This window comes from Mustelus asterias, chromosome 5, assembly GCF_964213995.1.
Source record: "Mustelus asterias chromosome 5, sMusAst1.hap1.1, whole genome shotgun sequence".
NCBI lineage: Eukaryota > Metazoa > Chordata > Chondrichthyes > Carcharhiniformes > Triakidae > Mustelus > Mustelus asterias.
This window is the reverse complement of record NC_135805.1, coordinates 32,110,436-32,138,416: the sequence shown is the minus strand read 5'-3', so window position 1 is coordinate 32,138,416 and position 27,981 is coordinate 32,110,436. Positions and strand designations below refer to the sequence as shown.

The 27,981-nt window shown below is 43.6% G+C and overlaps 1 protein-coding gene across 1 annotated transcript in view; it reads left to right on the top strand.

Moving 5' to 3' along the window:
- LOC144493457 (forkhead box protein O3-like) overlaps positions 1-27,981 on the top strand; it is a 117,041-nt gene that overhangs the window by 73,735 nt on the left and 15,325 nt on the right. The window contains exon 2 of the mRNA XM_078212394.1: positions 13,412-14,837. Within this exon, the coding sequence (XP_078068520.1) occupies positions 13,412-14,812 (1,401 nt within the window). The 3' untranslated portion in view covers positions 14,813-14,837. The remainder of the gene's footprint in view (positions 1-13,411; positions 14,838-27,981) is intronic.

Sequence of the window (27,981 nt, the reverse complement as noted above, 5' to 3'; positions counted from 1 at the left end):
GTCAGATGGAGTGGATATCTGTCAAAGAAGACAGAGGGTAGCAGTGGAAGGGTGCGTTTCTGAATGGAGGGCTGTGACAAGTGGTGTTCCTCAGGGACCAGTGCTGGGACCTTTGCTGTTTGTAATATGTATAAATGATTTGGAGGGAAATGTACTGGATTGATTAGTAAGTTTGCGGACGACACAAAGGTTGGTGGATTTGCAGATAGCGAAGAGGACCATCAGAGGATACAGCAGGATATAGATCAGTTGGAGACATGGGCGGAGAGATGGCAGATGGAGTTTAATCCGGACAAATGTGAGTTAACGCATTTTGGAAGGTCTAATACAGATAGGAAATATACAGTAAATGGCAGAACCCTTAGGAGTATTGATAGGCAAAGGGATCTGGGTGAACAGGTACACAGGTCACTAAAAGTGGCAATGCACGTGGAGAAGGTAGTCAAGAAGGCATATGGCATGCTTGCCTTCATCAGCTGGGGTATTGAGTTTAAAAATTAGCAAGTCATGTTGACGCTTTATAGAACCTTAGTGAGGCCGCACTTGGAATATAGTGTTCAATTCTGGTCTCCACACTACCAGAAGGATGTGAAGGCTTTGGAGGGGGTACAGAAAAGATTTACCAGGATGTTGTCTGGTATGGAGGGCATTAGCTATGAGGAGAGGTTGGAGAAACTTGGTTTGTTCTCACTGGAGCGACGGAGGTTGAGGGGCGACCTGAAAGAAGTCTACAAGATTATGAAAGGCATGGACAGAGTGGATAGTCAGAAGCTTTTTCCCAGGGTGGAAGAGTCAATTACTAGAGGGCATAGGTTTAAGGTGCGAGGGGCAAGCTTTAAAAGAAATGTACAAGGCAGATTTTTTACACAGTGAGTGGTGGGTGCCTGGAACTCGTTGCTGGGGGAGGTAGTGGAAGCGGATACAGTAGTGACGTTTAAGGGGCATCTTGACAAGTACATGAATGAGATGGGAATAGAGGGATATGGTCCCCGGAAGCGTAGGGGGTTTTAGTTCAGTCAGGCAGCATGGTCGGTGCAGGCTTGGAGGGCCGAAGGGCCTGTTCCTGTGCTGTAATTTTCTTTGTTCTTTGTTTTATAGATTGGTGTTTCACAACTTGCTTTTTTACTTTTAAAGTGAGTGGTTTCCTTTTTACATTACAGAATGATAAATTAATACCATGTGCTGCTTTTAAACAAAAAGCTTCTGTTTCTGTTTGAACGAGTTGCAGCTGGTGTCAAGTTTATAGTAAGAACCCAAACATATATGACACTTAGACAGATTCCAAATAAATGGAATAAAAATTACTTTTTTAAATACACCTTCCATCTATATCCAATATGTATGCATTGTCGGGAAAGAGAACAAATTTGGCACCTTTTTTTTGGCAAGACAAACGTTGTTTTTATAGCTTTGCTGCCAATGTTGGTGTGCACAATTTTGATTAAATATTATTTTTGGGGAGTGCTTCAGATTTAAACAGTGAATAAAATGTACACTACAGCTGACTCAAAACATTCCCGTGTCCCTCCTATTAGTACCCTTGTTTATTTTTGTCTATCTGAAACTACCGGTAATGGTCTTGCTTATCAGGATTTTACAGATAACCAGCTCTTTCACCAACTCCAATTTTAATCAACTTTTCTGCATACTGTGGAAAATTTGGTCGAAAGGATTTTACTCACTTGCATAAACTTTACTTTCCAGGGCAGTTTTGGTTGCCTTTCGACATTCTTCCATTGCTATTCCTACAGAGAATGTATTTGCTTCCTGCAAAATTTGTTACCAGTTTCAGGTCCTCAAAAAGATAGCCAAATAGAGCAGTGTGAAGTATCCTAAACCTTTTGGTGGATTAATAACCATGTAATCTGCTGTGGCATTATGCAAAATTGTATGTTGTAATGACCCCTCAAACTGATCCCCTTAATTTCAGAAGTTAACAAGTATAAACCTAAAAAGTTAGCATCAGAACATACTTGCAGCAATGCTAGTCAAGATTCGCCCCCACTCTCTTAACAAAGCTGCAATAAAGGGATGCTAACAAGCACCAGTGCAGGAACCAATTACTGGATGTCTGGGTTTAAAGTCCCTGGTCTCTCAACAGAGTATACATTAACATGCTCAAAATATTAGTGGTTACGTTTGTCATGTCAGAAAGCTTTGGTTTGTGGTGAGACTTGTCTGTGAGTTAGATAATTTAGTGGATTTTATATATAACAAAGGTTGACCTCCTGAGCAATATGCAGGGACATCTGAAATATAGGATGTATTTACCTGTTTGGCCCATCTATTGGCCGCAGTGAAGAATATAATGATGGGCTCTGAATCACATTCTAGTCTGCACGTTTGAGAAGGTAATGTCAATCGTTCTTCCAAACTTAAACTAGAGATAAATCTTGCTGACAATAGCAAATATCGGACTGGAGTACTGTTCAAGAATTAAACACGGTCTTAAATATATGGCAGTGTGGATTTTATGTTTGGGAATTGTGGAAAACTGAATAGAATTAAAAGGTCATTTTGCTGATACCAATATTAAATCATAATGCAGGTGTGCTTTATTATCTCACAGCAAAAGCCTGTTGTGTCTCAAAGTTTAACCGAATTCTTGGTGTACCGCAACCTTTTTTTAATTGACTATTGAATTATTTTGGGATATATTTGCATTCAAATAATCTTTCTTGGAATTTCTTTGAAAACTTGTCTTCACATATAGTTCCTCTTTTTATTAATAATAAAATAGCTCATCTTTAGTGCCTTTAACACATTGAAAAGTCCTAAGGCATGTCACAGGAGCATTATAGCACAAGGCCAAAAGTCTCAAAAACTGGAGGATCGTATCAAGCAGATTGTCCCTTCCACTGTTCACAACAGACGAGGTACAAGACCCTATCCAAGCAGCCCGTGCTTGCAAAACTCAGTGGCCAACATTAAATGTGATTCCACGATTGGACAACATTTGCTAAATAATCCTCAGTGTGCTAAGAACTATGCTGACAACTAATTTAATATTGTCAGTTGGACTCAGTGTGGCCCATTTAAATGTACTGGAAGCTGCGTACATTAATACACAGGGCCCTGTCCTTTTCAAACAATATGCACACACATTGTGCCTGTTTCAGCAAAACAAAATAAATGACAGCCATTCACTAGTTCATTCTTCTGGGCAATGCCTTGACCAATCATAGTCAAGCTGCTTGGTTTAAATTTCAAACAGTGCTTGGCAGTTAACTGTCAACGGGTACATTATCCATAATAATGCCTCTACCAGTGCAAGTACACTTGCCAACCAATCCATACACTTTTCATGCAATATAAATCTGTTGATTTCCCTTGCTTTGTATTTTTACAAATGTCCTGATAAATGCAATATGAAAAGCTTTGACAAAAATGTTTCCTTTTTTCAGCTGTATTAATTTATATTTGGGGAATGTAAAATTTCTCCATTCAGATAAAATCAGAAATTTTAAATGTGAATTTATATTTCCGCTTCGAGCCAAATCCTATCTGTATCTCAATCATTCATTTTACTCTTAAATTTTAATTAAACTGTAAAATACAGCCATAGATTCATAAAGGTTTCCAGCACGGAAACAGGCCCTTCGGCCCAACTTGTCCATGCCGCCTTTTTTTAAACCCCTAAGCTAATCCCAATTGCCTGCATTTGGCCCATATCCCTCTATACCCATCTTACCCATGTAACTGTCTAAATGCTTTTTAAAAGACAAAATTGTACCCGTCTCTACTACTACCTCTGGCAGCTTGTTCCAGACACTCACCACCCTCTGAAAAAATTGCCCCTCTGGACACTTTTGTATCTCTCCCCTCACCTTAAACCTATGGCATCTAGTCTTAGACTCCCCTACCTTTGGGAAAATATATTGACTATCTGGCTGATCTGTGCCCCTCATTATTTTATAGACCTCTATAAGATCACCCCTCAGCCTTCTACGCTCCAGAGGAAAAGTCCCAGTCTATCCAGCCTCTCCTTATAACTCAAACCATCAAGTCCTGGTAGCATCCTAGTAAATCTTTTCTACACTCTCTTTCTAGTTTAATAATATCCTTTCTATAATAGGGTGACCAGAACTGTACACAGTATTCCAAGTGTGGCCTTACCAATGTCTTGTACAACTTCAACAAGACGTCCCAACTCCTGTATTCAATGTTCTGACCAATGAAACCAAGCAAGCTGAATGCCTTCTTCGCCACTCTATCCACCTGTGACTCCACTTTCAAGGAGCTATGAACTTGTATCTCTAGATCTCTTTGTTCTGTAACTCTCCCCAACGCCCTACCATTAACTGAGTAAGTCCTGCCCTGGTTCAATCTACCAAAATGCGTCACCTCGCATTTGTCTAAATTAAACTCCACCTGCCATTCGTCAGCCCACTGGCCCAATTGATCAAGATCCTGTTGTAATCAGAAATAACTTTCTTCACTATCCACTACACCACCAATCTTGGTGTCATCTGCAAACTTACTAACCATGCCTCCTATATTCTCATCCAAATCATTAATGTAAATGACAAATAACAGTGGACCCAGCACTGATCCCTGAGGCGCACTGAGGCCTCCAGTTTGAAAAACATTCCTCTACAACTTTGTATCCATTTAGATACCTCGCCCTGGATCCCGTGAGATGTAACCTGATGCAACAACATAGCATGCGGTACCTTGTCAAATAAAGTTTTTAGATTGAGGCTGCTTTAATGGAATTGGTTGCTTACCCAGCTTGATGACATCCCTTACTGCACATTTGGAGATCCCTTTGAGTTGGCCCAAATTTAATGATGTTGGCGCGGGGGAAATCCATGCCACAGGGATTGCTAGATCGTTGCGAGTCATTTCAAGGTTAGTTGTGAGTTTTGTCGCTTCACGGCTGACCCCAAATTCTATGCCAGTAATCAACCATGGCTGCAATCTTGAACTCCACTTTCTCCAGAAAAGCTTTGTATGGAAGGAGCATGTCTTAAAGGAGGAAGGCAAGGTTGAGAGGCAGAGCGGTGTAGGGAGGGTGAGCTTGGGCCGAGGCAAATGAAAGCGCTCCCATTAATGGAGCAGTTTAATGCAAGAATTGGAGGAGTGCACATATCTGAGGGTTATGGAGTTGGAGGAGATTAGAGATGGGGAGTGACAAGGCCATGGAGGGATTTGAAAATTAGGAAGAGAATTTTAAAATCAAGACTTTGACCAGGAAGAAATGTCGATCAGCGAGTATAGGAATGATCAATGAATGGGACTCGCTGCGGATTAAGACAGACAGCAAAGTTTTAAATGACTTCAGATTTATGGAGGTTAGAATGTGGGAGACCAGCCAGAAGTTTGTTGGAAGAGTTAAGTCTAGCGGTTGAGATGGAATCTGTGGTGTCAAAGTTTATATGTCTTTAGATAGACCCAAACAGAAAGGGAAATGAGCCCTTCCCGTTTCTAAGGAAAGTAAGACTGAAATTGAGATTGGCATCCAAAACTCCTATGAAGTCTTGAACAGTTTGAAACATACAAAAGGATGTAAAACCATCAGAGCTCAGTTGATGATGGTGCAGTACAGGCAGGCTAAAGAAAATAGAAGCTAGATCCAGAAGTTGAGAATAGGCAAATATACGATTGCTGCAGTTATTTCTGTTACTTGAAGATAATGGAAATGGATCAACACCATCCAGGCCATCATAAGTTGAGGCGAGGAGGTTCTACAGATGTGTGCCATTTTTGGCGAAAACTGTGCCATGGAATTCTGGTTGTGTGTTGATGTTGGCTGGGGAGTAGGCAAATTTCAGATGATGAGCTGGAATCCTTTGAGGAAGACATCTTTAAAGTTTAAAGTTTATTTATTAGTCACAAGTAGGCTTACATTAACACTGCAATGAAGTTACTGCGAAAATCCCTAGTCGCCACACTCTGGTGCCTGTTCGGGTACATTGAGGGAGAATTTAGCATGGCCAATGCACCTAACCAGCAGGTCTTTCGGACAGTAGGAGAAAACTGGAGCACCCGGAGGAACCCCATGCAGACACGGGAAGAACATGCAAACTCCACACAGACAGTGACCCAAGCCGGGAATCGAACCCGGGTACCTGGCGCTGTGAGGCAGCAGTGCTAACCACTGTGCCAGCATGCTGCCCTTTTGAAGCTGTTTGTGACATATATGTTGCTTGGACTGCTGAGCCAATTCATAAAATCTGTCTGTTTTATTTGCCATTTAATATATAATTTGTAGTTTATAGTGGACCACAATTTGCTTAAGTTAAACATATAAATTATATTGATTCTGGGTTTTAGAGTATAGGGAGTTACCTAAGATAGTATTTAATGGTTGTATTGTTTGACTCTTGTATGGTACATTGTTTTGCTTACACTGTGGAATCTTATTCTTTCAATAAATATCTGAGACGTTGGATTTCTTTAAAAGAAATTACTGGTTTCAACTGAAATCATAAAGGCATGAATGAGGGTTTCAACAGTGGATAGAGTCATAGAATCAGAGAGGTTTACAGCATGGAAACAGGCCCTTCGGCCCAACTTGTCCATGCCGCCCTTTTTTTTAAACCCCTAAGCTAATTCCAATTGCTCGCATTTGGCCCATATCCCTCTATACCCATCGTACCCATGTAACTATCTAAATGCTTTTTAAAAGACAAAATTGTACCCGCCTCTACTACTACCTCTGGCAGCTTGTTCCAGACACTCACCACCTTCTGTGAAAAAATTGCCCCTCTGGACACTTTTGTATCTCTCCCCTCTCACCTTAAACCTATGCCCTCTTGCTTTAGACTCCCCTACCTTTGGGAAAAGATATTGACTATCTAGCTGATCTGTGCCCCTCATTATTTTATAGACCTCCATAAGATCACCCCTCAGCCTCCTACGCTCCAGAGAAAAAAGTCCCAGTCTATCCAGCCTCTCCTTATAACTCAATCCATCAAGTCACGGTAGCATCTTAGTAAATCTTTTCTGCACTCTTTCTAGTTTAATAATATCCTTTTTATAATAGGGTGACCAGAATTGCACACAGTATTCCAAGTGTGGCCTTACCAATGTCTTGTTCAACTTCAACAAGACGTCCCAACTCCTGTATTCAATGTTCTGACCGATGAAACCAAGCATGCCGAATGCCTCCTTCACCACTCTGTCCACCTGTGACTCCACTTTCAAGTAGCTATGAACATGTACCCCTAGATCTCTTTGTTCTGTAACTCTCCCCAACACCCTACCATTAACTGAGTAAGCCCTGCCCTGGTTCAAACTACCAAAATGCATCACCTTGCATTTGTCTAAATTAAACTCCATCTGCCATTCGTCAGCCCACTGGCCCAATTGATCAAGATCCCGTTGCAATTGGAGATAACTTTTCTTCACTGTCCGTTGTGCCACCAATCTTAGTGTCATATGCAAACTTACTAATCATGCCTCCAATATTCTCATCCAGATCATTAACATAAATGACAAATAGCAGTGGACCCAGCACTGATCCCTGAGGCACACCGCTGGTCACAGGCCTCCAGTTTGAAAAACAAATCTCTATAACCACCCTCTGGCTTCTGTCAAGAAGCCAATTTTGTATCCATTTAGATACCTCACCCTGGATCCCGTGGGATTTAACCTCGTGCAACAACCTACCATGCAGTACCTTGTCAAAGGCCTTGCTAAAGTCCACGTAGACAACATCAACTGCACTGCCCTCATCTATCATCTTGGTTACCCCTTCAAAAAACTCAATCAAATTTGAGAGACATGATTTTCCACACTCAAAGCCATGCTGACTGTCCCTAATCAGTCCTTGCATCTCTAAATGCCTGTAGATCCTGTCTCTCAAAATACCTTCCAACAATTTACCCACCACAGATGTGAGGCTCACTGGCCTGTAGTTCCCAGGCTTTTCCCTGCAGCCCTTTTTAAACAAAGACACAACATTTGCCACTCTCCAATCTTCAGGCACCTCACCCGTGACAATCGATGATTCAAATATCTCGGCTAGGGGACCCGCAATTTCCTCCCTAGCCTCCCACAATGTTCTGGGATGCACTTCATCAGGAACCGGGGATTTAATCTACCTTGATGTGCCTTAAGACTTCCAGCACCATCTCCTCTGTAATATGTACACTCCTCAAGACATCACTATTTATTTCCCCAAGTTCCCTAACATCCATGCTTTTCTCAGCAGTAAATACTGATGAGAAATATTCATTTAGGATCTCACCCATCTCTTGTGGATCCCCACATAGATGACCTTGTTGATCCTTAAGAGGCCCTACTCTCTCCCTAATTACTCTTTTGCCCTTTATGTATTTGTAGAAGCTCTTTGGATTCTCCTTTGCCTTATCTGCCAAAACAATCTCGTGTCCCCTTTTTGCCTTCCTGATTTCTCTCTCAACTCTACTCCCACACCCCCTATACTCTTCAAGGGATTCATTTGATCCCAGCTGCCTATGCATGTCATGTGCCTCTTTCTTCTTCTTGATCAGGGCCTCAATATCCTGAGTTATCCTGGGTTCCCTACTTCTGCCAGCCTTGCCCTTCACTCTAAGAGGAATGTGTTTACCCTGAACCCTGGTTAACACACTTTTGAAAGTGTGCCACTTACCAGATGTCCCTTTGCCTTCCCACAGACTCTCTCCAATTAACTTTTGAAAGTTCCTGCATGATACCATCAAAATTGGCCTTGCCCCAATTTAGAATTTTGACTTTTGGGCCCGACCTTTCATTCTCCATAGCTATCTTAAAACCAATAGAACTATGGTCACTGGTTCCAAAGTGATCCCATACTAACACTTCTGTCACCTGCCCTTCCTTATATTCCAAGAGGAGGTCTAGTTTTGCCCCCTCTCTAGTCGGGCCATCTATGTACTGAATGAAAAATTCCTCCTGAATACACTCAACAAATTTCTCTCCATCCAACCCTCTAATACTATGGCTGTTCCAGTCAATGTTAGGAAAGTTAAAATCTCTGACTATTACCACCCTATTTTTCTTGGAGCTATCTGTAATCTCCTTACATATTTGCTCCTCAATTTCCCACCGACTATTTGGGGGTCTATAGTACAAGCCTATCAAAGTGATTTCCCCCTTCTTATTTCTCAGTTCTACCCATATAGACTCAGTGGCTGAACCCTCGGATATATCCCCTCTCAGTACGGCCATGATGCTTTCCCTAATCAAAAGTGCAACTCCCCCTCCTCTCTTACCTCCTGTTCTATCTTTCCTATAGCATCTGTTACCTGGAACATTGAGCTGCCAGTCCTGTCCCTCCCTTAGCCATGTTTCAGTAATTGCTATAATATCTCAGTCCCATGTACCCATCCATGCCCTGAGTTCATCTGCCTTGCCCATCAGGCCTCTTGCATTGAAATAAATGCAGTTTAATCGGGACTTCCCTTGCTCTCTCTCCTGCTTTTGCCTGATCTGTCTGGTACTAGGATTACTGACACTGCCTTTACTTAATGTGCTCTCTTTAACTTCTGTGCTGTTCTCAAATTTCTCTTCTGTCTCCCTACTGCTTTGGATCCCACCCCCCTGAGTGGATCTAGCAAATCTCCCCGCCAGGATGTTAGTCCCCCTCCAGTTCAAGTGTAACCCGTCCCTCTTGAACAGATCAGCCCTTCCCCAGAAAAGATCCCAATGATCCAAAAATCTAAATCCCTGCCCCCTGCACCAGCTCTCGAGCCACGCATTCATCTGCGTAATCCTTCTATTCATACTCTCTCTAGCACGTGGCAGCGGTAGTAGAAATTACTATCTTCGAGGTCCTGCACTTTAGCCTTCTGCCTAACTCTCTATATTCACACTTCAGGACCTCATCCCTTTTCCTACCTATGACGTTGGTACCAGTATGTACAACGACCTCTGGCTGCTCACCCTCCCCCTTAAGAATGTCCTGCAATCGCTCAGAGACGTCCTTGACCCTAGCACCAGGAAGGCAACACACCATCCTGGAGTCTCGATTGCGGCCACAGAAACAGGATGAATTGAGTCAAGGAAGATGTCAAGCGGTCTCTCATCACTAAAGCCCCTGTGTCTGGGAGTGCTCATCCTCTACCCTGCTACTCCATTACCTGCCCTCTTCGAAAGCTTTCCTAATACTTTTTCCAGTGCTTTTAAGAAGTGCACAGGCTAGGTTTGCATCACACACTGTTGACTATGCAATCAATCAGCAGCAGGTTTCTCTCAGGGCTGAGCAGGCTTCACGATTTGTGTGCTGCCTCCCTCAATGGGATCAGGCACAAAGTAATTTCATGCAGTGGTCCCTGCACCCAATGCCTGTCCTAATTGAATTTCTCCCTCCTTAACCTCCAAATGAAACTTCATGTTTCTTTGTGCTGTTTGTGCGTTTGTGTGGAGACTCTCAGTCGGGATACAAGGCAACGGCAGTCTGAACGAAAAAGTAGAAGAGTCTTTAAAGTTATTTTCCATATTTCTGGCCGTGAACCTCTCCAGTGACAATAGAAATTGGTTGTCTGTTAATTTTTAAAAGTCTTGTAGTTGATTGCTACTGGTGTTTAACAGCGTGCATTTGACACAGCTTTTTGATGAACCCTTCCCTTTATACTGTAGTGTAGTTACCACCAGCAGCAGTGCTGATCTAAGCAGAAGTGTTGTTGTGATAATTACCATCAAAAATCCTGGAAGCAATGTCTGACATTTGACATACTATATATTTAATACGTAATCTGTCCATGCAGATTGACAATGCTGATCACATTCCAAAATGTATCTGGGTATTCATTTGAGTAGCCATAAATGATGAGCATAAAGAGTTTCCTGTTTGTTTTAGAATGCATTCAATTGTAGAAAAAGGACAAGACTGAAATCCTAGGGAATTTCTTGAAGTTATTCTGTAGCATAAGTTTCAGATAAAGTCCCTCTCAAACAACTGTTGGCTAAAGTTGAAGCTTATGGAATTGAAGACAAATCATTGCGCTAGTTAGAAATTTGATTGGCTGGAGATGGAGTAGGGATAATGGGCAGATACCCTTATTGGCAGATGTGACTGGTTGGGGAGGATTTTCCTGTCGCACCCGCCACGGAAACCGTAGCGTGTGGGGGGGGGGGTGGGGTGTGGGGGGGGGGGGGGGGTGGGGGGGGGGGGGGGTGGCGTCCATGGAGATCCACAAGGATCTTTGGGGCCTCAACTATTAACTGTGTTCATTAACAACTTGGATGATAAAAATAGGCACATATCCAAATTTGATGACATGGAAGTATAAAATTACAAAGATCTTGATAGATTTAAGCAAAGGAAGCAAAACACTAGCAATGTAGGCAAATGTGAGGTTATTCACTTTGAACCTGAAAAGGATAGAACATGATGCTTTCTAAATGGTGAAGAGCTCGAAACAGCTATGGCTCAGTATCAATAACTGGATGCAGTACTCCAAATGGGGTGTGTGACCAATTCTCTATCAGTTGCTAGCTATTGAATTCCAGCCTCCTTGAGATAAAGGGCATTAGATTTTTTAAATTGCTTTCTTTTGTACTCGTGCATTAATTTTTTCATGTGTAGACTTTTTTATTCATTCGTGGGACATGGGCATCGCTGGCTGGCCAGCATTTATTGCCCATCCCTAGTTGCCCTTGAGAGGGTGGTGGTGAACTGCCTTCTTGAATCGTTGCAGTCCACATGCTGTGGGTTGACCCACAATGATGTTCGGGAGGGAATTCCAGGATTTCGACCCAGCAACTGTGAAGAAACAGCGATATATTTCCAAGTCAGGATGGTGAGTTGGCTTGGAGGGGAACTTGCAGGTGGTGGTGTTCCCATGCATCTGCTGTCCTTGTCCTTCTAGATGAAAGTGGTTGTGGGTTTAGAAGGTGCTGTCCAAGGATCTTTAGTGAAATGCTTCATTGCATCTTGTAAGATAGTACACACTGCTGCTGCTGAGCGTCGGTGGTGGAGGGAGTGGATGTTTGTGGATGTGATGCCAATCAAGCAGGCTGCTTTGTCCTGGATGGTGTCAAGCTTCTTGAGTGTTGTTGGAGCTGCACCCATCCAGGCAAGTGGGGAGTATTCCATCACACTCCTGACTTGTGCCTTGTAGATGGTGGACAGGCTTTAGGGAGTCAGGAGGCGAGTTACTCACTGCTGTATTCCTAGCCTCTGACCTGCACTTGTAGCTACTGTTTGTGGCGAGTCCAGTTGATGTTCTGGTCAATGGTAACCTAAATATCTGCTTCTTATTTTTTGCTCTAAGAAAATATTCCTTAAATCCAAAATGGATCTTCTCTACATGATCTCCATCTGCCATTGTTTTTGACAGTCAATCAGTTTGTCCTTTTGGAACTTGCTGCTCCCACCAATATTACCTAATGTGTTCCTAACTTTTGTGTTATCCATTATCTGCAGATGTTGATTTGCAGCTCTACACCTTCGTGCAAATAATACATAGGGTGAAAAGTTAGTCAATCTTTTCTCATAGTTGCAATTTTCAAGCCCTGGCAACATTTTTTAAAGTCTCCTCTGTACTCTCTCCAGAGCAATAATGTATTTCCTGTAATGCGGTGACCAGAACTGTACACAAAGTTCCAGCTGTGACCTAACCAGTGTTTTATGCAATTCCAGCATTACATCCCTGCTTTTATATTCAATACCTCACCCAATAAAGGACAGCATTTCATATGCTTCTTTACTGCCTTATTAACCTGCAGGGACCTGTGAACATGCACTCGAACGTCTCTCCCTTCCTCTACCCCTCTCAAAATCTCCCCATTCATTGAATATTCCCTTGCTTTGTTTGCATTACTTCACATTTTCTGAATTGAATTCCATTTGCCACTTTTCCACCCACTCAACCAAACCATTGATTTCATTCTCGAGACCACAGCTATCCTTTCCACTATCAACTGCATGGCCAATTCGTGTGTCATCTGCAAAATTCCCAATCACGCCTCCCACATTTCAAGTCCAAATCATTAATATATACAACTAACAACAAGGGACTCAACACTGAACCCTATGGAATGTCATTGGAAATCACTTTCCATTCGTCAAAACGTCCATTGACCATTACCCTTTGTTTTCTGTCACTGAACCAGTTTTGAATCCAACTCACTACCTTCCCCTGTATCCCCAGGGATCTCACTTTTCTGATCAGTCTGCCATGTGGGACTTTATTAGATGCCTTACTAAAGTCCATGTAGACAACATCCACTGCACCATCCTCATCAATCCTCCTTGTTATTTCCTCAAAACATTCAGTAAGACACAGTTAAAGTCATGCCTGAATATCCCTGGTCAATCTATGCCTTTCCAAGTGACAGTTTAACCTGTCTATGTGCTAATTTAAATTAGCATAGGTTAGTCCATGATCTACTTCCTTGTTTTATTAAGAATATACAGTTGTAAGTTTTTCTTTTTAAAAAAATTTCTTTGTACTTCTGCCTTGCCGGTGTACGAGTAATAGTTATTATTTTTGCTTTTCAGAATTCAATCCGCCACAACCTTTCACTGCACAGCAGATTTATCAGGGTACAGAATGAAGGTACAGGCAAAAGTTCTTGGTGGATGATCAATCCAGATGGTGGAAAAGGTGGGAAGTCTCCACGAAGGCGTGCTGTTTCCATGGACAATAGCAACAAATATGCAAAAAGCAGGGGAAGAGCAGCAAAAAAAAAGGCAGCTCTACAAGCTGCACAAGAAGTTAATGCTGAAAGCTCATCACCACACACAAAATGGCCTGGTAGCCCAACATCCCGCAGTAGCGATGAGTTTGATGCATGGACAGACTTTCGTTCACGTACAAACTCAAATGCCAGTACTTTGAGTGGCCGGCTTTCTCCTATAATAGCCAATCCTGAACTTGACAATGTGCAAGATGATGATGCTGCCCCATTGTCTCCCATGCTGTACTCTAGTCCATCCAGCGTTTCCCCCACTGCAAGTAAACCATGTACTGTTGAACTACCTAGGTTGACTGACATGGCTGGAACCATGAATCTGAATGATGGGTTGACAGAACATCTGATGGATGATTTACTGGACAATATTAGCTTAGCTCCTGCTCAGCAGTCATCACCTGGGGGCCTCATGCAAAGGAGTTCTAGTTTTACTTATGGCTCAAAGAGCTCTGGTTTAGGTTCCCCAAATAGTTTCAGCAATTCCATATTTGGACCACCTGCTTTGAATGCTTTGCGACAGACTCCCATGCAAACCATTCAGGAAAATAAGCAAGCTACTTTTTCTTCCATTTCTCGTTTTGGTAGCCAAACTTTGCAAGATCTCCTTGCATCTGATTCTCTAAGTCACAGTGATGTCATGATGACTCAGACAGATCCTCTGATGTCTCAGGCAAGTTCTGCAGTGTCTTTACAAAATTCACATAGAAACCTGATGCTTCATAATGATCCAATGATGTCATCCTTCCCTGCCCAATCCAATCTGGCAAATCATAATCCGCTACATCGCCAGTCTCCACCTCAGACATCCGCACTTAGTGGCGATAGTGCCTTGTCAAACTCCATGAATCATGTAGCTTTACCAACAGACTCTAACACAATCTCCAGTAAACACCAGCTTCAATCATCTGTCAATCAATCTATGCAAATAGGATTGTCTGATTCTCTTTCTGGCCCTCCCTTATATCCTGGTAGCATGATTCTTCCTGCTATGGGTCAAGACAAGTTCCCCAGTGATCTGGACTTGGATATGTTCAATGGAAGTTTAGACTGTGATGTGGAATCCATCATTCGCAATGAACTCATGGATGCAGATGGGTTAGACTTTAACTTTGACTCACTCATATCTGCTCAGAATGTTGTGAACCTGAATGTGGGAACCTTCACTGGTGCTAAACAAACATCAACACAAAGCTGGGTTCCAGGTTGAAATTGCCTTACAATGATGGAAGCAGGTCAGTAGAGTTTAACTTCAGTATTGGCTAATTTTGTATATATTGATGTTTGGTGTCTAAGTGTTTAATGAATGTACCAGACCAGTAAACAGGAGGTTATGCTTTATAACACAACAAATATGAATTAAAATGCAGCAGAATAAGTCCATACCAGGCCTGAAGATTTAAATGAAGTTGATTAATTTTAACATTGGCCAGAGATCTTTTGGTGGCAGAGTTGGCCAACCTGCAGGTCAGAAGTTTGAGTGTTTTTCAGGGGACATAAACTGGGCTGATAGGACCCAAAGTTTGCACAGAGCAAAGCATCAGTGGTTTAGGAAAATAGTCCTGTGGCAGCGAGAGATGAGTCTCTTAAGTCTGGCATCATCAGTTTGTAACTTTGGTGCCTGCAAACAGAGTTAATGGCCCAGATTTTACGGTCAACAGTGAAGCAACAACACCTGCCACTAACCTCTAAAGAAAGCTGCCCACAAAGATCTAGCAACCTCTTGTGTTGCAGACTGCTCTCCTGATGGCAGTTTAAATCTGATACCAAATCAAGAGAACCTTGAGACTTGCAGTAGCAGTGATGTCAGCATGCAGGGTAAGCAGTCAGTTGAATTGAACTATTCTCATTTCAGCAAACTGGGAAGTTAAATGCACTGAATCGCTTTACTTAATATTTCAAAGTAAAATAAATGGATTTTGATTGGATTAAGGTAAAATCTGAAATAAAGATTTTTTTCATAATGTAGGCTTTTTAAATCATAATTGGAAAAAATGCATTCCAAAAATCTAGTAGCTTTTCAGAGCCATCAAGTTTTTATCAGTAATTATGAAGCTAGTGTGCAGTTTAAAAACATAATTATACCTCATTCAACAAGGTTCGGGGAATTTTGCTGTGAAGCTAACAGTGTAAGAGTGGAAGGTAATGTCTATGTGTAGAATTATTATTGATTATGGTCAGCAGTGCACCCTCAAGAGGAGAATTGCTGACAGAAACTTCTGGATTTATAAGCCATTTCATGCATGTGCAAACTCCAGAAGATGCTGTTGGTTTAATGATTGCGGATGCTGACAGTTCTTTTGTTTTAGTGTCAGCGTGCTTACTGCTACAAAATGTGGGCCAATGTTTGGAGATTTGATCCTGGATTCGCATCCCTTGGATTTCTCCTTCCCTTTCCCACTTGTTAGCCATTGCAAACTATTAGACATTTTGCTTATGAGAGACTTCCAACATTAAGGATTTGCAGTACTGGTCCTATGCCCTGAAAGCTACCTTACTGTGTAGAAGAGATTTTGGCACCATCATTATCCAATTGATTGGGCTGTGAGAATTTTCAATTTGGTCTGCTGGTTACATTGTTAGTTTCACTGATAATTGAGTACTTACAGTGACATGCATGGCCTTTTGGACATCTAACTTTACCACACTTCCCACAATTAACCTGATTGTCAGTTCCTTAAAATAAAATTGAGGTTAGACGGAATCTTCCCTTCAGAATTTATGTTGGCTGCTATTTGCTCTTGCATTTCTTGTAAAATAATCCTTGTTTTAATATCTTAATGGAAATTACGCTAATGGGTCTGATTATTCATCTGTTCTGTCATTCTTTTTAAAAGCAAAATACAGAACTATCATGTTACATGTGTGTTCAAGTTTTAAAGGTTTCTTCCTTGCATGGTGCTGAATAAGGTCTTGCTACATTCACAGAGCAGCAATAAAAAATAGATATAATTGTGGATACTTCATAGACGTGCTTGTGTGCCCAAGTGGCTTACCTGATCTTAATAGAAAAATGCCATGTGGCAGAGATGATATAAATTGTCACGTTAAAAATGATGTCCAAAATCTGACCTATTCAAGTTCAATTTGAGAATTAAATTTCATTTTTGAGAATATAGCGTTTTAAATTTAAATTAGAACATTAAAATGTTCTAAATAATTTAGTATCTTACTTACAAAATCAATCTGTCATCAAAATTAAGACATAGAATTGCAAAAAATGTTTTCAAAGGAATATCTTGGCACCCATTCTCAAATCATAAAAATATGAATTGCTGTTTTCAGTCTCCAGAGAACTAAAGGTCCCACAGAAATGTAGGGAAATATTTCTTCCTATAAATGGCTCATGACATCTTTTATTTTGGATGATGTGTGTCATTGGAGACTCCACGACTATCCACGTTTCCAGATCAGTGTAAACAAGCCCAGTTTAAATTGTGCATTAATTTCTAGTGGAGTTAGTGGTTTATGTATTTACAGCCAAACAAAGAACAATACAGCACAGGAACAGGCCCTTCGGCCCTCCAAGCCCGCGCCGCTCCCTGGTCCAAACTAGACCATTCTTTTGTATCCCTCCATTCCCACTCCGTTCATGTGGCTATCTAGATAAGTCTTAAACATTCCCAGTGTGTCCGCCTCCACCACTTTGCCCGGCAGCGCATTCCAGGCCCCCACCACCCTCTGTGTAAAATACGTCCTTCTGATATCCGTGTTAAACCCCCCCCCCACCCCGCTCACCTTGAACCTATGGCCCCTCGTGAACGTCACCACCGACCTGGGGAAAAGCTTCCCACCGTTCACCCTATCTGTGCCTTTCATAATTTTATACACCTCTATTAGGTCACCCCTCATCCTCTGTCTTTCCAGTGAGAACAACCCCAGTTTACCCAATCTCTCCTCATAACTAAGCCCTTCCATACCAGGCAACATCCTGGTAAACCTCCTCTGCACTCTCTCTAAAGCCTCCACGTCCTTCTGGTAGTGTGGCGACCAGAACTGGGGCGCAGTATTCCAAATGCGGCCGAACCAACGTTCTATACATCTGCAACATCAGACCCCAACTTTTATACTCTATGCCCCGTCCTATAAAGGCAAGCATGCCATATGCCTCCTTCACTACCTTCTCCACCTGTGCCGTCACCTTCAAGGATCTGTGGACTTGCACACCCAGGTCCCTCTGCGTATCTACACCCTTTATGGTTCTGCCATTTATCGCATAGCTCCCCCCTACGTTAGTTCTACCAAAATGCATCACATGCAAACATTTTAAAGCTTGTGATAAAAGTATTAATAATGACAAAACTCAAGCTTGTGTAAAATGCAATGAATGATTCCGTGTCTGCTTCCCCAGTTTACAATTAAGAGCTAAACTGCTTTTGACCCAAATCCTTAAATTCCTAAAAGAAAAATCAGTTTCATACCTCTTTATTCCCCTCAATTTCTCAGCGATGTCTCAACTTCTGTGTTTTATCAGCAATCCAAGCCATCAATTCCTGAAATGAAGCCCTTCCCTGCTGGACTACACTGCAGTCCCCCTCCTGTCATCAGCTCTAAGCAGTGAAAATAAATATAAGTAATTGAAGTTTGGACAATTTTTCAGGCTGGCTCTCTTTTAACTATGAGCTTCGTGCTTTCTCGCATGTGCTTTTTCCAACAAAAAAAAATCATTTGTGCAAATTGGGCCTGTGATCTGCTCTGGATGCCACAGGAGTTACAAATGGTACTAAACACAAGAATTATCAGCACATATCCCACTTCTGGCCTTGTGTTGGAGGGAAGATAATTGAATCGGCAGAAGATGGTTGGGCTTAGGACCCTACCCAGAGCAACTCCTGCAACAATGTCCTGGGATTGAGGTGATTGGCCTCCAATCACCACTGCCATCTTTCTTTGTGCAAAGTAAATCTCAACCAAATTAGAAATTCCCCCCGATTCCCATTGACTTCAGTTTCCTCAAGGCTCCTTGAGACCATGCTCATAGGTTGCTTTGATGTCAAAGGCAGTCACTCGCCACCCATCAGGAATTCCTCTATTTCATCCATAGAACCATACAATCCCTACAGCACAAAGAGGGCATCTGGCCCATCGAGTCTGCACCGACTTTCTGAAAGAGTATCCCACCCAGGCCCTCCCCATCGCTCTAACCCCATAACCCCACACATTTACCATAACTAATCCACCTAACCTATACCTCTTTGAACACTAAGGGACAATTTAGCATGGCCATGTCCACCTAACCTGCACATGGGCCATGTTTGGACCAAAGTTGTAATGAGGCCTGGAGTGTGGCCCTGGTGTAACCTGAATTGAGTGTCAGAACAGGCTATTGATGCGCATGTGCTGATTACAAACACTGTCAATGATACTTTCTATCACTTTGAGAGTATTGTTTGAGAGTAGACCGATGGGTGATAATTGGCCAGATTGGGTTTGTTCTGCTCTTTGATTGCAGGAAATACCAGGACAATTTTACATATTGTTTTGCAGATGCCAACATTGTAGATGTGATGGAGCAACTTAGCTAGAGACTCAGCTAGCTCTGAAGCACAAGTCTCCAGTACTACAGCTGAGATATTGTCAAGACCTACAGTCTTTGCAGTATCCAATGCCATCAGCTATTTCTTCACGTGGAGTGGATCAAATAGACTGGGGACTGGCATATGTGGTGCTGGGTACCTGAAACAGCGCTGCCTCGGTGCTGTTAATTTCATCTATCAGAAATGAGAAATTGTTGCTATCTGTTATTCGAGGACAGCCGCACTAAATTTTTAAAAGACCTTTTGTCAGCTAATGGCTCTCCAATACACTTGCATCTAATTTTCATAAAGTGTCTCGCATTTGAAAGTTCTTGCTGCCTCCCAACTGGAATGCACCATAGAGATTAGTGTGCCTCAAATGTATGGCTTCCCTTTACATTTCACATCTGACTTGTCACTTTAGGAAAATTGTTTGTTCAGATTATGGAATTCACCGCTGGGAGATCATCTAACCTGTTAATTAGTTGCTGTTCTGCACACTGGAATCTGGTATGCTTCAAACAAGAAAAATTGTTGTAGTTCCTGGTGAGGCCCAAAATGTCCAGTGCTACCAAATGGTGGATTACAAGATGTTTACTTCTATGGCTGTTTAGTTTTCATCAAAATAAATCCTTCTGCTCACAGAGTTGAACTACCAATCCTGATCCATTCCTTTTTTTTGAATAGACCTTTAATTGTTCACTGTGTGATTTTGTTACACCTTTGCTCCGGCCTAGGAATAAAGTTTATTAATGTCACAAATAAGCTTACATTAACACTGCAATGAAGTTACTGTGAAAATCCCCTAGTCACCACACTCTGGTGCCTGCTTGGATACACTGAGGGAGAATTTAGCATGGCCAATGTACCTAACCGGCACGTCTTACAGACTGTGGGAGGAAACCCATGCAGACACAGGGAGAACGTGCAGACTCCGCAGAGTGACCCAAACCGGGAATCGAACCCAGGTCTCTGGGAATAATGCCTCTGTAAGTGCAGTATATTCAGTTGTATGTCAAGTACCATCACAACAATGATGCATTTGGGTTCAATGGCCTCAGGGCTTCATCAGAATCGGTTGGCCACAGATATCAGATGAGGTCATACAGTTAGCATCCCTAAACATTTTAGGCCTTTCAAGGTCATATGGTACATCTGTGTTTTTTAAATCTAAAATAAATTTCACATGAGTCTAAAGTTATGGCAGGGGAGCTCAATCCTGTGTGTTGCACCACATGCAGTATGTGGGAATTAGTAGACGTTCCTTGCAGCCTGGATGACCACTTGTGCGGGAAGTGCCACAGGTTTGACCAACTTGAACTCCGGGTTTTGGAGCTTGAGCATCGGCTCGAGGCACTGAGATGTATCCACGAAGCTGAGAGTTATGTGGATAGCATGTTTTTAGATGTGGTCACCCTGCAGCTTAAGGAAGTGCTGAGGGAATGGGTAACCACCAGTCAGGAGAAGAAAGGCAGATAGGTAGTTACAAAGACTCCAGAGTGCATCTCACTCGAGCTGGTTTTTTGTTTTGGAAAATGGTGAGAGCAATGGTTCCTCTGGGGAGTGCAGCTAGAGTCAAGTTCACAGCACTGTGGGTGGATCAGCTGCAAAAGGTGGGAGGAGTAGAAGTGGAAGACCAATAGTGATAGGAGACACGATAGTGAGGGGTGCAGACAGGCGTTTCGGCAGCTGCAGACGTGACTCCAGGATGGTGTGTTGCCTCCCAGGTTCCAGGGTCAGGGATGTCACTGAAATGCTGCAGGGAATTTTGAAGTGGGAGGGCAAATGGACGGAGGTTGTGGTTCATATTGACAATGACATGGACAGAAAGAGGGATGAGATCCTGCAAAGAGAATTTTACTCCCACTGCCACATGCCTGCGAGTATAGCAATAGGAGGATAGAGGAAATCAATGCGTTGTTGAAGAGATGGTGTAGGAGGGACAGCTTTAGATTTGTAGATTACTGGGTCCATTTCTGGGAAAGATGGGACCTGTGTAAGTTGGATGGGTTGGACCTAAACTGGAATGGGGCTAACATCCTTGCAGGGAGTTTTGTTGTTGGGGGGAAGGGGGGGGGGGGTGTTAAATTAATTTGGCAGGGGGGTGGGATATTGCATGGAGGTAGAGTAGGGGGTGCACAGCCAAATATAGAAGAAAAAACTAGGCACAGTGATTATAGACAAGTTAAGGCACAAAGAAGTAGTATGGTAAGACTGGATGGCATTTATTTTAATGCAAGGAGTCTGGCCAGCAAGGCAGATGAGTTGAGGGTGTTGATTAACATATGGGAATGTGATATTATTGCTATCACAAAGACATGGTTGAGGGAGGGGCAGGACTGACAACTCAATGTTCAGGGTGGGAAAAGAGGATGTGGTGTCGCAATATTGATCAAAGTGGCACAGTGGTTAGCACTGCTGCCTCACAGCTCCAGCGACCCAGGTTCAGTCTTGGGTGACTGTGTGGAGTTTGCACGTCCTCTGTGTCTGCCTGGGTTTCCTCCAGGTGCTTCAGTTATCTCCCACACTCCAAAAATGTGAGGGTTAGATTGATTGGCCATGCTAAATTTTCCTTACTGTCAGGGGGTAGGTATGAGAGGTTACGGGGGTAGGGCCTGGGTGGGATTGTTGTTGGTGCAGACTTAATAGGTTGAATGACCACCTTCTGCACTGTAGGGTTTCTGTGAAGGAATCAATTACTGCAGTAAGGAGGGATGATATCTTGGAAGGTTCCTCAAATGAGGTCAAATGGGTAGAACTTAGAAACAAAAAGGCAGCAATCACTGGGAGGAAGCTGGGAGTGTAAAGTAGGCCCCCAAACAATCAGTCAGGAGAGATAGAAGGTCAGATATGTAGGCAAATCTCTGAAAAATGTAAGAATAATAGGGTAATAATAGTAAGGGATTTCAACTTCTCCAGCATTAACTGGGATAGATGAAGTGTGAAAGGCTTAGAGGGAGCAGAATTCCTAAAATGCATCCAGGAGAGCTTTTTATGTCTCTTTGTAGAAAGTCCTACTCGGTGCTAGACCTAGTTTTGGAGAATGAAGCTGGACAAGTGGCAGAAGTCTCAGTAGAGGAGCATTTTGATCACAGTGACCATAACTCCGTAGGATTTAGGTGGTTATGGAAAGTGACAAAGATGGAACGTAAATTAAGGTTCTGAATTGGGGTTTGGCCAATTTTAATAGGATGAGACAGGATCTGACCAAAGTTAACTGGGAGCAGCTACTTGTAGGAAAATAGCATCAAAGCAGCGGGATTCATTCAAAAAGGAAATGGAGAGAGTACAGGGCCAACATGTTCCTGTGAAAATGAAGGGTGGGAGCAACAAGTTCAGAGGATCCTCAATGTCAAGGCTATATCCATGGTCGGGTAAGGAAAAAAAGAGAGGCTTATGACAGATACCGAGGGCTAAAAACAGTGGAAACCCAAGAGGAGCACAGTGCAGGGGGTTACTTAAAAAAGTTAGGAGAGCAAAGTGAGGGCATAAAAAACACTAGTGGATAAAATAAAGAAAAAACCAAAGGTGTTTTATAACTATATTAAGGACAGGAGGATGACCAGAGAAAGAGGAGGGCCTGTTAGGGATGAACATGGTGGAGACAGAAGACATAGGTAGAGTTTTAAATGAGTACTCTACATCTGTGATGATGGCAAAGGATGTTGTAGGCATAAAAATCAGCGAGGGACACTGTGATTTACTTGAACAAATAACATTGAGAGGGAAGAGGTATTAATGGACCTAAAAGTGGATAAATCCCCAGGGCCAGATGAGAGATATCCCAGACTGTTGTGGGAGGCAAGAGAGGAGATTGCAGCCAATCTTCTTTGGCCACAGGAGAGGTGCCAGAGGATTGGAGGACAGCTAATGTGCTACCATTATTCAAGAAAGGAAGAAACCAGGAAATTACAGGCTAGTGAGTCTAGTTTCAGTGGTAGGGAAACTACTGGAAAAAATTCAGAGGGACAGAATTGATCTCCACTTGGGGAGGCAAGGATTAATCAAGAATAGTCAGCATGGTTTTGTCAAAGGGCAATCATGTCTTACAAATTTAATTGAATTTTTTTGAGGAGGTGACTAGGTGTATATATGAGGGTAGTGAAATTGATGTAATCTGTGTGGACTTCAGTCCGGCTTTTGACATGGTTCCATATGGGAGGCTGATGAAGATAAGAGCTCATGGAATCCATGGCAATTTTGCAAACTGTCAGTGGTGTTCCACAGGGATTGATGCTGGGTCCCTTGTTTTAGTATACATTAAGGATCTGCACGTGAATGTAGGAGGTATGATGAGTGAGTTTGCAGATGACACAAAAATTGGTGGTGTGGTAAATAATGAGGACCAAAGCCTTCGATTACAGGATGATATAGATGGGCTGGTTAGATGGGCAGAACAGTGGCAAATGGAACTTAACCCTGAAAAGTTTGAGGTAATGTATTTTGGGAGGACTAACTGGGCGGGATGGTGGCACAGCAGATAGCATTGCTGCCTCACAGCTCCAGGGACCTGGGTCGATTCCCGGCTTGGGTCACTGTCTGTGTGGAGTTTGTACATTCTCCTCGTGTCTGCATGTGTTTCCTCTGCGTGCTCCAGTTTCCTCCCACAGTCCAAAGATGTGCAGGTTAGGTTGATTGGCCATGCTAAATTGCCCTTTTGTGTCCTGGGGTATGTATGTTAGAGGGATTCATGATGTAGAGATGCCGGCGTTAGACTGGGGTAAACACAGTAAGAAGTCTCACAACACCAGGTTAAAGTCCAACAGGTTTATTTGGTAGCAAAAGCAACTAGCTTTCGGAGCGCTGCTCCTTCGTTAGGTAAGTCGGAGTTCTGTTCACAAACAGGGCATATAAAGACAAACTCAATTTACAAAATAATGGTTGGAATGCGAGTCCGTGCAGGTAATCAAGTCTTAAAGGTACAGACAATGCGAGTGGAGAGGGCGTTAAACACAGGTTAAAGAGATGTGTATTACAAAGAACAGTACAGCACAGGAAAACAGGCCCTTCGGCCCTCTAAGCCTGTGCCGCTCCTTGGTCCAACTAGACCAATCGTTTGTATCCCTCCATTCCCAGGCTGCTCATGTGACTATCCAGGTAAGTCTTAAACAATGTTAGCGTGCCTGCCTCCACCACCCTACTTGCAGCGCATTCCAGGCCCCCCACCACCCTCTGTGTAAAAAACATCACTCTAATATCTGAGTTATACTTCGCCCCTCTCACCTTGAGCCCATGACCCCTCGTGATCGTCACTTCTGATCTGGGAAAAAGCTTCCCACCGTTCACCCTATCTATCCCCTTCATAATCTTGTACACCTCTATTAGATCTCCCCTCATTCTCCGTCTTTCCAGGGAGAACAACCCCAGTTTACCCAATCTCTCCTCATAGCTAAGATCCTCCCTACCAGGCAACATCCTGGTAAACCTTCTCTGCACTCTCTCTAAAGCCTCCACGTCCTTCTGGTAGTGCAGCGACCAGAACTGGACGCAGTACTCCAAATGTGGCCTAACCAGCGTTCTATACAGCTGCATCATCAGACTCCAGCTTTTATACTCTATACCCCATCCTATGAAGGCAAGCATACCATATGCCTTCTTCACCACCTTCTCCACCTGTGTTGCCACCTTCAAGGATTTGTAGCCTTGCACACCTAGGTCCCTCTGTGTTTCTATACTCTTGATGGCTCTGCCATTTATTGTATAACTCCTCCCTACATTATTTCTTCCAAAATCCATCACTTCACATTTATCTGGATTAAATTCCATCTGCCACCTCTCCGCCCAATTTTCCAGCCTATCTATATCCTGCTGTATTGCCCAACAATGCTCATCGCTATCTGCAAGTCCAGCCATCTCGTGTCATCCGCAAAATTGCTGATGACGCCAGTTACACCTTCTTCCAAATAATTTATATATATCTCAAATAGCAGAGGTCCCAGTATAGAGCCCTGCGGAACACCACTGGTCACAGACCTCCAGCCGGAAAAAGACCCTTCGACCTCTGTTGTCTCCAGCCGGGACAGTTAGTGAGATTTTGCAAGCCCAGGCAAGTCGTGGGGGTTACAGATAGTGTGACATGAACCCAAGATCCCGGTTGAGGCCGTCCTCGTGTGTGGAACTTGGCTATCGGTCTCTGCTCAGCGACTCAGCGTTGTCATGTGTCGTGAAGGCCGCCTTGGAGAACGCTTACCTGAAGATCAGAGGCCGAATGCCCGTGACTGCTGAAGTGTTCCCCAACAGGAAGAGAACACTCTTGCCTGGTGATTGTCGAGCGGTGTTCATTCATCCGTTGTCGTAGCGTCTGCATGGTTTCCCCAATGTACCATGCCTCGGGACATCCTTTCCTGCAGTGTATCAGGTAGACAACATTGGCAGAGTTGCAAGAGTATGTACCGTGTACCTGATGGATGGTGTTCTCACCTGAGATGATGGCATCCATGTCGATGATCCGGCACGAGTTGCAGAGGTTGCTGTGGCAGGGTTGTGAGGTGTCATGGTCACTGTTCTCCTGAAGGCTGGGTAGTTTGCTGCGGACAATGGTCTGTTTGAGGTTGTGCGGTTGTTTGAAGGCAAGCAGTGGGGGTGTGGGGATGGCCTTGGCGAGATGTTCATCTTCATCAATGACATGTTGAAGGCGCCGGAGAAGATGTCGTAGCTTCTCCGCTCCGGGGAAGTACTGGACAACGAAGGGTACTCTGTCCACCGTGTCCCGTGTTTGTCTTCTGAGGAGGTTGGTGCGGTTTTTCATTGTGGCGCGTCGGAACTGTCGATCGATGAGTCGAGTGCCATATCCTGTTTTTATGAGGGCATCTTTCAGCGTCTGGAGTTGTCTGTTGCGATTCTCCTCATCTGAGCAGATCCTGTGTATATGGAGGGCTTGTCCGTAGGGGATAGCTTTAACGTGTTTAGGGTGGAAGCTGGAGAAGTGGAGCAAGATGAGGTTACCCGTGGGCTTGCAGTACAGTGAAGTGCTGAGGTGACCGTCCTTGATGGAGATGCGTGTGTCCAAGAATGCAACCGATTCCGGAGAGTAGTCCATGGTGAGTCTGATGGTGGGATGGAACTTGTTGATGTCGTCATATAGTTGTTTCAGTGATTGTTCACCATGAGTCCAAAGGAAGAAAAATGTGATCGATGTATCTCGTGTATAGCATCGGTTGAAGGTCCTGTGCGGTGAAGAGGTCTTGTTCGAACCTGTATATGAAGATGTTGGCATATTGAGGTGCGAATTTGGTCCCCATGGCTGTTCCGTATGTCTGGATGAAGAACTGGTTGTTGAAGGTGAAGACATTGTGGTCCAAGATGAAGCGGATGAGTTGTAAAATTGCATCTGGAGACTGACAGTTGTTAGCATTGAGTACTGAGGCAGTTGCAGCAATGCCATCGTCGTGGGAATGCTGGCGTAGAGTGCCGAGACATCCATTGTGACGAGGACTGCTCCTGGTTCAACTGCTCCATGCGTGCTGAGTTTCTGTAGGAAGTCCATAGTGTCGCGACAAAAGCTTGGGGGTTCTTTGTACAATGGGTTTCAGGATGCCCTCGACATAGCCGGAGAGGTTCTCGCACAGGGTCCCATTGCCCGATACGATGGGACGGCCGGGTGTGTTTGCCTTGTGTATCTTCGGGAGGCAGTAGAGATCTCCAACGCGGGGAGTACGTGGGATGAGAGCACGGAGGGTGCTCTGAAGGTCGGGATCAAAGGTTTTGATCAGAGTGTTGAGTTGACGGGTGTGTTCTTTGGTCGGATCTGTGGGTAACGGTCTGTAGTGTTCCTCGTTGTTCAGTTGTCGGAACACTTCTTTGCAGTAATCCGTTCTGTTCAGTATGACGATGGCCCCTCCTTTGTCTGCTGGTTTGATGACAATGTTGTGGTTGGTCTTGAGAGTGCGGATGGCGTTGCGTTGTGCTTGGGTGATGTTCATGGCTGTCTTGTAAATGCGGCTGATGAATCTGGTGGTGTTGCACCTCCTGACGGCTTGGGCATACATGTCAAGTCGAGGGCAGCGGCCTTCCGGAGGAGTCCAATTCGACTATTTCCTCTTGCAAAATCTCACTAACTGTCCCGGCTGGAGACAATACACATCTCTTTAACCTGTGTTTAACGCTCTCTCCACTCGCATTGTCTGTACCTTTAAGACTTGATTACCTGTAAGGACTCGCATTCCAACCATTATTTTGTAAATTGAGTTTATCTCTTTATATGCCCTGTTTGTGAACAGAAATCGCACTTACCTGATGAAGGAGCAGCGCTCTGAAAGCTAGTGGCTTTTGCTACCAAATAAACTTGGACTTTAACCTGGTGTTGTGAGACTTCTTACTGTGTTAGAGGGATTAGCAGGGTAAATATGTGGGATTGTGGGGATAGGGCCTGGGTGGGATTGTTGTCGGTGCAGACTCGATGGGCCGAATGGCCACCTTCTGCATTGTCGGGATTCTATGATAACAAGGCAAGGGAATATATAATGAATGGTCGGAACCTAGGTAGTACAGAAGATCAGAGAGACCTTGGTGTACTTGCTCATAGACCTCTGAAGACAGCAGGACATGTAGATAAGGTAGTTAAGAAGGCATATGGGATACTTGCCTTTATGAACCGAGGCATTGAATATAAGAGCAGGGAAATTGTGATGGAGCTGTATAAAACAGTGGTCAGGCCATAGCTGGAGTACTGTGTGCAGTTCTGGTCGCCACACTATAGGAAGGATGTGATTGCACTAGAGAAGATGTGGAGGAGATTCACCAGGATGTTACCTGGGCTGGAGGTTTCAACTGTGAAGAGAGGCTCGTTAGGCTGGGGTTGTTTTCCTTGGAGCAGAAAAGGCCGAGGGGGAACCTGATTGAGGTGCATAAAATTATGAGGGGT